We start from the raw sequence: 14,419 nt of genomic DNA on the forward strand, positions 1-14,419 counted from the left end.
GATGAATCTATTTGTGTGCTACCTAACCACTTCGTATCTATCCAGACCTCCTTTTTTGTGCTTAGTTTCCTTTTAAATATCTAGGGGCACCATTGTCTGGTATTGCCCATTAATAATTCATTGTGTATGTAGTCATTTTAACAGGCTGGCAGGTGACAGTGGAAATGATACTTTACTCTTTAAATCTCAACCACAACATCTCACATTTGACTCCTGCCCACCCCCGCCCCCCATGGTGAATCAATTACTCCTTTATGGCATGTCTATTTAAACGTTTATGGGTTTGTCTCCCTCACCAGATGGTTAGAGGGAAGAAATCATGTCTTCACTGACTTTTTTTTTTATATCTCCAGTGCCAAGCAGGCATACATAGTATGCACTGAAATGTTTCTTTTTTTTTTGAAAGGTTTTTTGTAATTAATGAAATATGCAGTCACTAATACCAGGCCAATGGAACTCCTAGTTACATACTTTGGTCCTTCTGTAAGTTCAGTGAGTCATGCGATAGAGCAATTTTTCCCACTATCTATTTGTGTTTTAGTGGTGATTTTCAAGTTTATTTTAGTCCATGGGCTATTATTTATGCCAAGATATTGACAAACTTACCTGCTTACAAATAGAAAAATAATTATTTACAAAGCACACTAGAGTGGGAAGGAAAATAAAGTTTGATGGTAAAGTAAAATAGTGTTATTTCGTTTTTAATAAATATCATGTATAAATTATCAGCCCATGCTTAAAAGTAAAGGTGGTTATGTTTAATGATGAAGACTACATACCAAAAGGGGACAATTCATATACTCATTAACTGCCTATTTTTAGAGAATCTATAGTCTACCCATCACCATTGTGCTAAAACTTTATGGCTTTTATAGTGGACATCTAAATTACAAAACTAACTGCATTTTTATACATGTTACCATTGACTGCAGGGTTTGTTAACAGAGAAAAAGCGTGAGGTATGCTCTTGGGCTTATTTCTATATGTCAAGTGCACACAGGCATATTAATTTGCAGGCACAGCTTATTTACTTTATGTAAACTGGGAACTGCATATTCCTGATATCATTAAACATCCTCACCCCATGCTCATTGTCCATTACAGTATGGTCAGAACCACTCAATGTAATTGCAACTTTCCATTTCACAGCTTCCTGTCACCAATCTATATTTTCTTTAATCTCATACCTCAAGTGCTGTTCTGAACTGTCCTGCTGCCACGGCGTATTTCTTTTGTCTATAGCAAGAGCTGGCATCCTTTAAGGCTACCTGAAGCCATTTGTCAATCTGAGGCAGGAAGCTGAAATTAGGTACACTCAAAGGGTCTACTATTTCAGCAGCTCGGCATGTTGGCTGAATCCCAGTGGACCTGAAGGACTCTACAAACTCATAGCTCACGTCCTCTTCATCAATGTAGACCAACTTCATTTCCACATCCATTATGTTCTTTAAGGGGATGTGAGGCAGAGGCATGGTGATTAACTGATTGTCAAGTTCTATTATCTTTGCCTCTCTCTTTCCAGCTGGCTTTTCTTCACCTTCCGCCTTCCGTTTAAAGGCCACTTTCTCTAAATCATTGCTTTGTTTTTCTTTGATGCTCTTTGTCATTTTTATTCTTTCAACTGTGATTTCTAACTGTTTATCTCCACAGTTTTTCTTAATCTCTTGTGGCATTTCCAGGATGTTAGGTGGATTTGCTAAGGTGGACATTTTCTTGCTTGTGTTTGTCTTTGGAACAAGCTGATCATGATAAATCCTATTCACTGCATTCTCCAGACTCCTGCTGCTTCCTGCATCCATTGCTCCTGCCCAAAACTCCTAGAGGGGTGAGAAGAAGGAAAATAATTAAAATAATGTTTTGAATTCCAGTTGTTTAGACTATAGCCAAATTCATTTAAAACACTATTTTATTCATATAGGGATTTATTGCCTTGGAAGCACAATTGTATTTACATCATATGCTGACTGTTTCACTGGGGCAGTATATTGTCTCAATCTCAAAACCCATCAAGATAAGAATTTGTTTAAAATACATCTAGACATTGTCTTAAAAAATAATCATTTATAGCTGAACAACATCATTGAATGAATATTTTTATGCAGTGCCCAAACCCACTAAATAGAGAAATCTTATACACAGCCACTGAGGACAAAAAGGACCAAAAAAAAAAAAAGAAAAGAAAATCTATCTTGATATTAATTTCCTCAGAAAGGCAGGTGGTCTAGAACTCATTATAAAATACACTACTAACCTGCATAATAGACTTGGGAGTCCAAAGAAACCACAGCTGCTTCCCCTGAAAAGCTTTCAAAAATCTTGTGGGCACAATGTTTCCTCAATTTGTTTCTTCTACTAATAATGAAAATCTCAACTTTAAACACCTTTAAAGACAACTATTGTTCGAAACAGACTTTAAAGCAGAAGAACATGATCTTCAACCTCACATTAATGTGAGCCACATATTCATCTTGAGTCTACTGTATTAATATTTTTGAAGCAATGGTATCAGCATTGTATATTATATGAAGATGAAGCATTTTTCCAAAAGCACTATGCTCAGAATATATAGCTAATCGTCTTTTAGTCCCAAGGTTTCTGTATACTATATTTGCTTCTAGATTTGTTTCAAAATATTAAATGTCCTAAGATCTAATAATTATTTGGTATGGTTGGTGTCTATCATTTTGGATTCTTTCACCTATCACATTCTGTCCTGAAAACAACTTTGTGGGTAAGTAGGAATAAGGACATTTTGCAAAGAAACTAAGGGATAGAGAGGCTGAGTTGCTTATCCAAGGTCATACTGCTGTTTGTTAACAGAACCTACACCCATTCCTCCCTGGGACTGCTACTCACTAGCTCCTAGCCTGGGGCATTTCCTCTATTGCATGCTGTTCTTTCGCATAACTATTAATAACAGTAGACTTATATCAAACCACAAAGAAAGAGGAAAACAGCATGAAAGAAGGGCTGACTATAATAATAAGCTAACAATGAGACAAAAGCTAACATTTGCGCTTCTTTTCATCTATAAGGACAGTGCCTGACTCAAGATAAAGTCTTGAGTAGCTTCTCAAAGCTTATAATTTTGTTAATGTTGTTGATTATTTTCATTTGTTTGTCTGAAAGATAGCAGTTTGCCTATAAAGCACCTCTAAAACACCCTGAACTTTGACCCAGTAGATCCTCAAGGAAAGTGAAGGAGGAAATGAAACTGTGCTTCTGGCTCTAACCTTTGAGGTACTTTCCCCCTCCTTACCAGTGTACATATGCAACATGAGAAAAAGTTCAAGGTCATATGTGGACATGTCAGAGAATCTCCTGTGACTGTCTTTATTGTCTCATAAGAAAGATCACATTTCAATAATTCTAATATTAATAACAGCTATCTTGGATATTAATTTGCAAAAGTTAAATACGAAAATAACATTTCCCCAGTGATTTATACTCACATACTAGAGTTGTGTTTCTATGGAGTGAAAGCATGTAAAACGTTGAAATTTTTGCCAGTCTGTGTGTAAGCGCACCGCAAGGATCGTTCAGACTGTAACGCTAGGCTGGCTCAAGGGAAGCCATTTTGCTTCCAGTATGCTTTCAATTTGCTGTCTCAAAAGTTTAGAATTAACCTGTTACCTGCTCACACAGCTGCAGGGCATAAGATGAGAAAACTACTTCGAGGAAAAACAGATCAAGTACCTGGAACAGGCCAACCACAGACGGCTGGTGACAAGATCCACCAGGTGACCTACTGTTTGCTGATAACATGATGACTTGCACAAAGCTTGTTTTTTGCCACCAGCCCCCTTTACCCTTTCCCTTTATAAGTTGTTCAGTAAGCAGGGGAGATATGATGGTCCTTGAGACAATAGTCTGCCATCTCCTCAGGCTACTGGCACTTGAATAAACCACCTTTCCTTCACCAACTCTGTCCTCTCATGTCTAGCTCTTGGGTGGCAGGCAGCCGAACCCTCGTTTGGCAACATGTGTTATGCTCAGCACTGAAGGAGATCAACAGGGATTATGGGCCCCACCAACACGGCTTTACTTTGGGCAACGCCTTCTTCCCTTTTCCTCTCTTGGAATCATTTGCCATCAAATATATCTTTTGGATTACTAATATGGCTACTCTAAGTGGCAAGGGGAGAACTCTTTTGGCCATCACTCTTATCTTGTGTTTGCTTTTGTACCACATATGGATTTAGTAAAAATTAGCTTAAATCCTTCAGTTAAGATCTCTGGTTTATGGACACTCCTGGGTATGCATCTGTGTGAATAAGTTTCAGTGGCAGAGCTGCTGCTCTTGAAATTTGTTTAAAGCTCAAAATGCCTGGTTTTAAAGATCTCTGGTTCATATTCATTCTCACAATAGACTGTAAAAATATAAACAGGAAATGTTGGTTTGTGAGCTGCCTCAAAATTTTCATGATATCTCCCAGGTATCTTATCTAAACTCTCTCTCTGCTTAAAGCACCAGAGGCTAAAATGTGTCAGAATATCTGTAGCTGTTGTTAGTAACATTTTTAGCATCTACAGCAGCATTACCTATCTGCTGTATTTATTTCACATCTCTTGAACACATATAAATGGATAAAATTTTCTTTATAACCATTTCTTCTAGAGGGTAACTGTTTTCTCTCTGTCTCTGTCTCCATTTTCCTCCCTCCCACTCTCTCTTCCTCTGCCTATTTTTTCTCCAAACTCCCCCCCCAATCATCCTCCCAGCTGTCTCCCACCCAAACCTTTCTCTCCCTGCAAGAAGAAAGGTTTTATTATTTTTAAGAAATAGGCTTCTGAATACTTCTGCATCAGTCCTTAAACCCCTCTATGGAAATCATTATTTTGGTTTTCAGTACAGTTTTATACAAGCAACAATAATAGAGAAGGAAAAAAAAAGCATATGTGGCATACATAGAGCACTCAGAGGGAATAAGTACGTCAGCAAATGTTTAGCTTTCAGATATCCAGAAAAATCAATTATTCCAAATTTATCCAAAAAACGATAATTCAGCTTCCTCCCTTCCAAATTCAGAACAAATACCTGAATGTCTAAACGTCTCCTAGATGCACAGGCTGAAAAACAAACCCAAACAATATTTTTCAGTGCTGGTTGCAAATCAGTTCACTTCAATTTCAGATTTAGAGCCTATTCTTTATAAAAAGTTGTTGCACATGTAGAGAAGAGTTTTGGAACCTCCTGCTTATAACTTTTAAAAATTATAAATCTTCATTTAAATAATATAGAATTCAAGGCCTTCTACCACCTAGCCCAATTGGTGTTTTAAGCCTTATTTAGGACTACTTCTGTAAATTCCCTGAAGTCAAGCTGAACTTCTTGTTAATTCTAAAAGATGCCTGTTTTCAGTCTATCAACAAAGAATTCCCCATCTTCCTGTTTCCACTTCATCGTACCTGTCCAAACCTAGCCAGGAGTTATCCATTTTTACCTCCCCAGAATCCTGATGGCATTGATAGCACTTATTTTTTACATCACAGTTGTGCCTGAATGGATTATTTCTCCTAATAAGCTCCCTAAAAGCAGAAATATGCTTTACTTATCTTGATATTTGTTCGGTGCTTTGCAGAGTAGGCATTCAATCGATGTTGATCAATATGAATGTTGTGAATCAAAGGCCAATTTACATATTTTAAGAGAAACAAAATTGAATTTTTTTATAAAGATATGGCCTATAACTTTCAAAAAGCTGTTTCTGAAGGGTTTTGCTGGATTTTTTTTGTTGTTGTTATTGTTTTAAATTTGGTCCTGGGTAAAGTACATTTTCTTCTCTGATAGTTCAAATGAATCATGTACCAGCTAGATTTAAACTATCAACCTCTTCACTTTTTTTTAGTAGTCAAGTTGATTAACATGACATTAGTCAGTGTTCCTGAGGCACTGAGCTACGCTTTAATCATTACTTCAATAAAAATACTTTTAGAGAAAACTATTAGACAATCATTATGTATGTCAAAGAAGTATTTGCTGATAACATTCTGTAAAAATGCTCATTCTTTAATTTAGAAGACAGCCCTGTAAAATTGATTTCCTCGTAGAAACATGCCTGAAAAAAAGATCTCCAGCAAATATTGATATGAAACATTAGAACAGTCTCCAAGGTTTTATAATAAATACAAGTACAAGAAACAAAGAGAGGTTAATGTTCAATCATTTCCAGTGGGAAACCACTTTAAATTTATCAGTGGATTTTCAACACATTTATTTTTTTTCTTCAAGTATTTCATCAAGTATTCTGTTCTATGTGGGAGTTTCTATTGCTTCATAGATTCAATCAGTGGTTTACATGGCTATTAGTACCACAGATTATTTATTAGATTTTTGATTGAAATAGGCAGCTCAAACATGGGCAATTCAGGAAAAGAGAATCCTTAAAAATGTGCTCTCTGAAACATTCAACATCACAGTTGCTATGGTTTTCTTTCTTAAAAAAAAAAGATCTAATTTTAACTTGCTGTTAAATGTAACCAGAGAGACATTATGTGGAAAAACACCTGGCTTGTTAGTCTAACAGTACTTTTAAATATTTTTAAAAACACACTAAAAATATTTCTTCAATCCAATAATCATTTATTGAGCACCTACTATGAGCAAGGTACTGTGCTAGATAATATGAGGGAGATTAAACATGACCAAGACAAGGGTCTTGGCATTCTAGTGTTCATAGCTGGGGGTGAGGGTACATGTAGGATAGGGAGGGGAAATGCATAGATAAATAACTTTATATTGAGGGGATGCTCACTTACTAGCCTGTGAACTGATGGAGAGGCAGAAATGTATCACAGTCCTTTTTTTATAGTGATGTGTAGTTCTTTCAGAGCCTGGAATATCACAGACCCTCAGTGCACATTTGTTATTAGAATGAATGTTAGTCTGAGTTACTATATACAACTGTACTATGGTAGCAATAGTGGACATGTTTCTCTGGGAACATGGGACTGATGCAGTTTCAAAATATTTGGGGAGGTTTTAAAAAAAATTTTTTTAGTGATGAGATCTCACTCTATTGCCCAGGCTGGAGTGCAGTGATGCAATCATAGCTCACCTGCAGCCTGTAACTCCTGGGCTCAAATGATCCTCCCACCTCAGCCTCCCAAGTAGCTAGGACTATAGGCATGCACCATCATGCCTGGCTAATTTTAAATTTTTTTTTTTTTTTAAAGACAGGGTCTCACTGTGTTGCCCAGGCTGGTCTCAAACTCTTGGCCTCAAGCAATCCTTCTGTGTTGGGGTCTCAAAGTACTCAGATAGGTGTGAGCTATTGCACCTAGCCAGGAAGGTTTTTTAGGAAAGCAAGATGAAAAATGTCCCTATAAAAGCAGTTGCTCTTTTCTTTTATCCAAGTACTCATAAGAAATGGTACACTATTATCAGAAGGAGAGGTGCATTTGGCTTACAATGTTTGTTAGCGGTGCGCGTTCTCTGGGGGAGGGACACGCTTGTAGCTCTGAGTTGGGCAGGGCAAAGGCAATATACATAACCTAAACATTTGTACTTCCATAATATTCTGAAATAGAAAATTATAATAATAATAAAAAAGAAATAAAAAATAAAACATACCAGATAGTATTATATGCATAATAATGGCCAATAGGTATTCTCCGTTTACAAAGTTATTTTGATGGATTAACCCATTTGTTTTTTACAACAACTCTTTTGCATAAATATTATTAGCTTTATTTTACTAATGAAAAACCAAGATGTTAAATAACTTGAAAGAGATCACCAAGAAAGTTTACCAGACCTAAGACTTTAAGCCAAGACATTTGATGTGAAATTCCAAGCCCTTTGGACCATAGGATAATAAATTCTTCTACATTGCATCCCTAGTTGATTGGGATTTGTACTTTCATTACCTTAAAATTTAATTTAATAACCAGGTGTTTAGCTGTAGTGCTGCTTTATTGGGTGAGACTTCCTTTAAAATGGTAACAAATAAACTAGTAACTTATGGTTAATCTGAGTATATGAACCAAATTTGTAAAGAAAAGCATTAATTTTTGAGTTTTTTGAAAGATCTTTAGCTGTAAACATAATTATGGCCCTGTTACATTTCAGCAGCCATCAAATTCAGAAAAAAAATGATATGGACATAATACTTCCACATGAATAAATTCCAGGGACTTCAAACTTAAAACTGCCAAACCTTGGCTGATCACTAAATCACTAAATGGGAATAATGACATCAAAGCAACTATACTTCTTTGTACCTAATATACTGTAGCCATTTTTCACACTGTGTCAGACAGAGCTTTAGAAGGGAGACTTTATCATGGTATTCTGTAGTGTAAAGAACGTTAAGTTTGGAGTTGCAAAAAAGGTTTGAATTCTAAGTGTATTAGTTATTAATTGCATATTCTAGGAGAAATTATCCAACCTCTCTAAACTTATTTCCCTCCTCTGGAAATGAAGAATGACTGGATACATGAGAATCATGTGAGAATCAAATGAGATGGTTTATATAGGAGAAGAGCACTTTGTAAGAGAAGAGGTCTGGTAATTCCAAAGCAGCTCCTTGAATGAACATGCCTCAGCTCTTTCAAAGGCTAAATCCTTTTATCTGAATCCTACCTCTCCATCCTCTCAACAACTTTGCTGCTGCAATTGCCACCTTTCCATACCACCTTTTCTTCTCCTTATTGGGTTAACCCTGTTGATGCACATGGTGATCTACCAACCCTTTTCTTTTAAGAAAAACAAACTCTTTTGACTTTCTTATTACCAAATGCAATGGTCACCCCTAGGCTCTTATCTGCCAGACCTCTTGGCAGTACTCTTCACAGTTGATACTCTCTCATTACTGGAACATTTCTTCGCACTTTGTGTGACGCCTTGCTCTTCCAATTTTCCTATCACTCCACTCACCACTCATTTTCAGTCTCCTGGATCGGCCCTCCCTCTTCTGTTCCACCCAAGAGCCTAGTCCTGGAGCCCTTCTTTTCTTCAACTACATTCTCTCCTTAGGTGATAATGTCTAGTCCTATGGCTTCAAATACCATCATATGCTCCTAATTCCCAGTGTTACAACTCCAGTCTTTATATACTCTAAAAACTAGAAAACTGTATACTTAGCTATCTATGCAACATCTCTACTTGGGTTGTCTAATACATCTTAAAATTAACAATGCCCCTAAAAACCTGTTAATCCCTATTCTCTCAAATTGTCCCTTTCTCAGTTTTCCCATCCCAGTACATGCCACCCACATCTACCCAGGTGGCCAAGACAGAACTTTACAAGTTATTTTTGATTGCTTTCTTTAACTGAAGCCCCCTCCTACAATTCATCATTTAGTCCTGTTGGCTCTTTCCTTCCAAGGTCTGCCTTGTTCCATATCCCTGACCAAAACCCTCCTCCAGGCCCTGTAATTTCCTGCCTACATTATTAAAATAGCTTCTTCATATATAGCAACCCAAGTCATTCTTTTAAATGAAAATCAGATCCCACTCCATTCTTATTTAAAACTTTTAATGGCTGCCCATAATGCCTAGAATAGAATATGAACCCTGATGTCTCTCCCTTCTCTGAAAACTTGTCACATATCTCCTCCCTCCCGCTTGTCTACTATGTTCCAGCCCCCTGGCATTCATCCTTTTCTGCTAACTTAACAAGATAATTCCCACCTCAGGACCGTTGCACTAGTTGGGCTGGAATGTTCCCTCCACTGCATTTTTTATGTTACTCAGATGAGAGCTAAAATGTCTATTTCCAAAGAAACCTCCTCTGATGAACTAGAGTGATCACCACCACCCAGTCATATATCTTTATATTTTTTATATATTTTAAATCTCTAATGTACCCCTATCACAGTGGTATTTACTTATCTATATTTCATTCAAATCTGTATTCTTCCACCAGAATGTGAGAAACTGCATCTCATATACCTAGTTCACTGCTACATATTCAAAATGTGCTCCACACAGAGTAGGTACATAGTATATATTTGATTACTGGACAAATGGATGATTGTATCTTGTATAATTAATAAAAAATTCAAAAGTATCTTTGTTGTTGTTGCTGTTAAATCACTTTACAAAATCTTACAATGTAGTTGGGAGTCACCTAAATGTACACTAGCTTTTTACATATTGGCTTCACCATGGAAAGCTTCTCCAGGTGCCATGGCATCCTGATTTTTTCCTTTCTTTCTTATTTTTATTGTTTGTTACTCTAAGCCAAGGCAACAATATTTATGATGCCCCTACCTTTGTCTTTTTTATTTTAGGCTTTGTTAGGGAATAAATAATTTCCCTGATTCTTTGTTGACATAAAGCATGGCTCATTCAGAACCAAAACCGTTAGAAAAATCAGTGCTTTTTGGAGAAGTGATAATGCTACAACTTGCTATCATTACAAGTGTGGTCCATAAGGATACAACTGCACTTCTCTAAAATTCTTAATCTAATTTGTAAAAACTATAATTCATTTGCTGTGGCAGGAATATGAGGGTAGAAGAAGTAATGTTTCACTGTACTTTAGAACCTTTGGCTACATTTCTTCTTGAAACATAAATGGAATCAGCCTGCCAAATTCATGAGCATCCTGAGAGAAAGAATCTTGTTCTGTTTCTCTGCAAACATTGCTCCATCCTTCTATAAAAGTGATCCAAATTTTTATTTACTTAAGAGGCTGTACAGATGTGTGAAGAACAAAACTTCCTTTAACTTTGGTCAACTTGTTAATTATATTGATAAATTTCTTAATTCTTAGACTTTCACGTTTTATTTCTTTATATATATACATATATATGTTTTATTTCAGAATATTATGGGAGTACAAATGTTTAGGTTACATATATTGCCTTTGCCCAGCCTTGTAACTCAGAATTGTAGAAGGGTAGAGATGAAAAGGCTTTTAAAATAATCTAATCTAATCTCTTTATGTTGCAGAGAAAAAAATGACCTGGTCATAGTCACTTGGTAAATCAGTGCTTAGCAACCACATCTTGCAACTCTTTCAGAATTCTTTTTACCTTACTCCACTGTCTCCCACCACAATAAATAAGGTAAATGGTAATCACAACTGCCATTTCTAAATAAAGACATGTTTATTGGACAGTTCAAATGCTTTGTTTGTAGAGACTCCCAAAATTAATGGACAGTAACTATGAAAATGTATCTTTTGAACTACCCTTTAAATTACTTAACTAATTGTTCTCAAACATGTTTTAAAGTTAAATCTACCCAGAAGTGGGAAATTCATCTTTAAAAAAAGAACACAACTTTTTATTTGAAATAATTTTAAATTCACAGAAATTTTAAATATAAAAAATAAATTTTCAGCATTTGGAAGGTAATATTAGAGCATATCTACTTCAGTTCCTTTATTTTAGAGATAAGGGCCAGAGGGGGCACATACCTATTTAGTGGCAATGGAAGGAGTGAAAGTTAATCTACAGGCTCTGGTTCTAGGTTTCCATTACACTCACATTATTCTAAAGTTAATCAAACCTTACTTGTTAAAAGCCTAATGTACTCAGCAGTTAGCAGCAAAAACTTGTGGCATAAAGTAGGTGGGATAAGGGTGGATTATATAGTGGTGACTTCAAAAAAATGTACCTTTTCTTAAGAATTCATTAATTCATTCAATCATTCATTTATGATTTATTAAACTACTTAGTCATGACTTGTGTCAGTACCGGGATGCCTATACTCAAAAGAAGTTTATATTTTTGTGGGAAATCCTACTTTAATATGCATCAGAATCCCCTCAGGCCTTCTAGATTCCAGGTCCCACATATTTTGATTCAGTAGGTTTGGGGTGATGCATAGGAATCTGTATGTTTAGTAATCAGAGGAGGGTTGTACTGAATATACTGGAGGTCCAAAGCATTCACATGATTATTGTATATGCTGCACCTTCTGACTCTCTCACTCTAACCGCCTACCATGTTAAATTAAAAGTATTAGTAAAAAAATGTTCAGCAAGGTGCAGACATTCTCGTGATAATTAATTTCATGTTTCTTTTGAAATACTAAACTCTAGAGCAAAATTTCCCAGGAAATTATTTTTTGGAAATGTTACTTTTCTGGTGACCCAAGCATGTTCATGGTTAGCCTACTCCAGGGGATTCAGATATGGGTGGTCTGGTGATCATGCTGGCCCCAGGCCAATGTATTCATATGCTTTATCTGGCATAGTAGGTTCTCTACACAAGGCAGCTATTACATTGATAATATAGCACCGTATATACTATATCACGTATAATTTTTATATAATTAATGTATACATTATATATTATATATAATATTCATACACAAACATACCAGTAATGTTTAATTATGAGTGCTTTGTTTTACATTGTAAAACTTTATTTGTATACATACACCTGTATATAATTCTTCCTCATAAATTTCAATGAGTTGGCAATTAATATTTACCTAAAACGTAAATTAAGATATTTGTTTTCTTAGGATTTTGTGCCCTGGAGAGCAGCCTGTAAAATAAAGAAACATCCATCACAAACAGAGATACCTGATCTATTTTCCAGTATTATCACATATACCCAATCAAATAGTTCATGATCCAGTGGAATGGGTACACCATGGGTAATGAATGAATAATTAATATTTTCCACTATTACCCTACAAATAATACCTGAGGCATTAAGATGAGACTGCTCCTAAATTATTTTCCTCTGAGGTTGAACTAGATGTTTATCTAAGATCACTATAAAATATCTTTTGAAGTGAGGTGGAGACAGGTAGAGAGTAAACATAGAACCCCCATAATTTTCAAACATGTTGTATAATAAAACTTTCACTGTTGACATTTTAATATTTATAATATGTTTACAACACATTTTAACTTAACCTATAAAATGTCCTTTCCCTTCAAAGTTGAAGAATAAAGAGTCATTTTTAATGCTTTAGAAAGTGTTGGATATGATTTTTTATATGATCTGCCTGAGGATGAATGGCACCATGTTGTATGGCCCTTACCACAGAAGCTGGTAGAGAAAGAGAGAGAGAGAGGGAGAGAGATCAAAAAACTATCTATTTACCTACCTACGCATGCCAAGCCAAAAGCTGGCATTATAAACATTATAAATAGCTAAGCCAAAAGTAGGAATCACTTGATTCTTTGCAAGATTCTTGGTTTGATATTTTACTGAAGATAATTATGAAGTGCTTTCAAATAGAACTATTTAGAACTTGTATATATTTGTCCTAGGTGAAAAAATAATAATTTCTCACTTGTATAGTTTTTTAGTACTATTACTTGACTATTTCTTCTGAATAATTTTCTAGGATAAGTATTGATACTTACATTGTGGAAGTGCTTTTGTCTATGGGAGAAATTAACTTTGTAATTAAGATAGAGGAGATATCAAAATAGTTTAGAAATGCAATTTTTTACCTTTTCAATCATGTTTCACTTACATTTAATGAAGATTTACAGGTTTATGGAGTTGAAAAGTATTTAAGAGCTAATTATATATTAATCAGCCACTAATATTTTCCCAATTGATCTCAGCACAAAAGAACCATAATAAAGTCAATGAACTGTTTGGAAAAAAAGTTTTGATATGTGCAAAACTTTAAAACAAAGCCATAGTTTAAAAATTACTATTTTGACAAACTGAACTTGACAAAATACATTATTCAAACTGTTACATGTTATACTTCTGCTTATAGGTAGGATGGAGTAGCAGATCAGAACTTCCGTTGGGAACAAATAAAAAAGGAGGATAAGATGCCAAATCAACTCTTTGAGTATAGTGAAGAGTTGGGGAGGCATATAGAGAATATAACTTCCTTATCAGAATGAGCTAACTTTCACAGCCATTTTATTCTAGGTGCATTTACCAGTGTAGGCATGGAAGAGTCTGAATATCTCAGCGTTTGACTAAAGAAGGGGCACTACTGGGTGATGTGGAAACCAACACAGCTTTGGGTAGATATTTGGGGCCTCAAGCACAGATCTGTTTTGCCACTCAGGAAAGAATGCCAATTTCTGGGGCTACATGGGGCAGGATGGAAACGTGGAAAACCTCTGAAAGGAATGGAAAATTTTTGCAGTCTTATGAGACAAGGATCTGCAAGAGGAAGAGTTTTAGAGAAACCCTAGCCTTTCCACTGAAACTCTTGAAATCCAGCATGAAGCAAAAGTAGGCTCTTTTGAGGGCTGCACTCAGCATCAACATGAAACAATCTGTGATTAAATTAAGATGAACTACTATGTTATCTGCCTATTGAAGCAAAGGATAAATCCATTATGGAGGAAGACAAATCATCTGGATTCATCACAATTTTCTGTGTACAATATTTAGTGTTTAATATTATAGAAAATTATTAAGCATGCAAAAATAAAAACACCTCAAGATAACAATCAAAAACCAAAAGAAAAAGAAAACAATAAAAACATCTCTGGTGATCAAGATATTAAAGTTAGCTAAGGAATTTAAA

General features: G+C 35.5%; 1 protein-coding gene across 1 annotated transcript in view; it reads right to left on the minus strand.

The window, feature by feature from the left end:
• SPATA16 (spermatogenesis associated 16) overlaps nt 1-14,419 on the minus strand; it is a 247,967-nt gene that overhangs the window by 212,621 nt on the left and 20,927 nt on the right. Inside the window, exon 3 of the mRNA XM_045539681.1 lies at nt 1,188-1,817. Within this exon, the coding sequence (XP_045395637.1) occupies nt 1,188-1,799 (612 nt within the window). The 5' untranslated portion in view covers nt 1,800-1,817. The remainder of the gene's footprint in view (nt 1-1,187; nt 1,818-14,419) is intronic.

Source organism: Lemur catta, chromosome 1, assembly GCF_020740605.2.
Source record: "Lemur catta isolate mLemCat1 chromosome 1, mLemCat1.pri, whole genome shotgun sequence".
Classification (NCBI taxonomy): Eukaryota; Metazoa; Chordata; class Mammalia; order Primates; family Lemuridae; genus Lemur; species Lemur catta.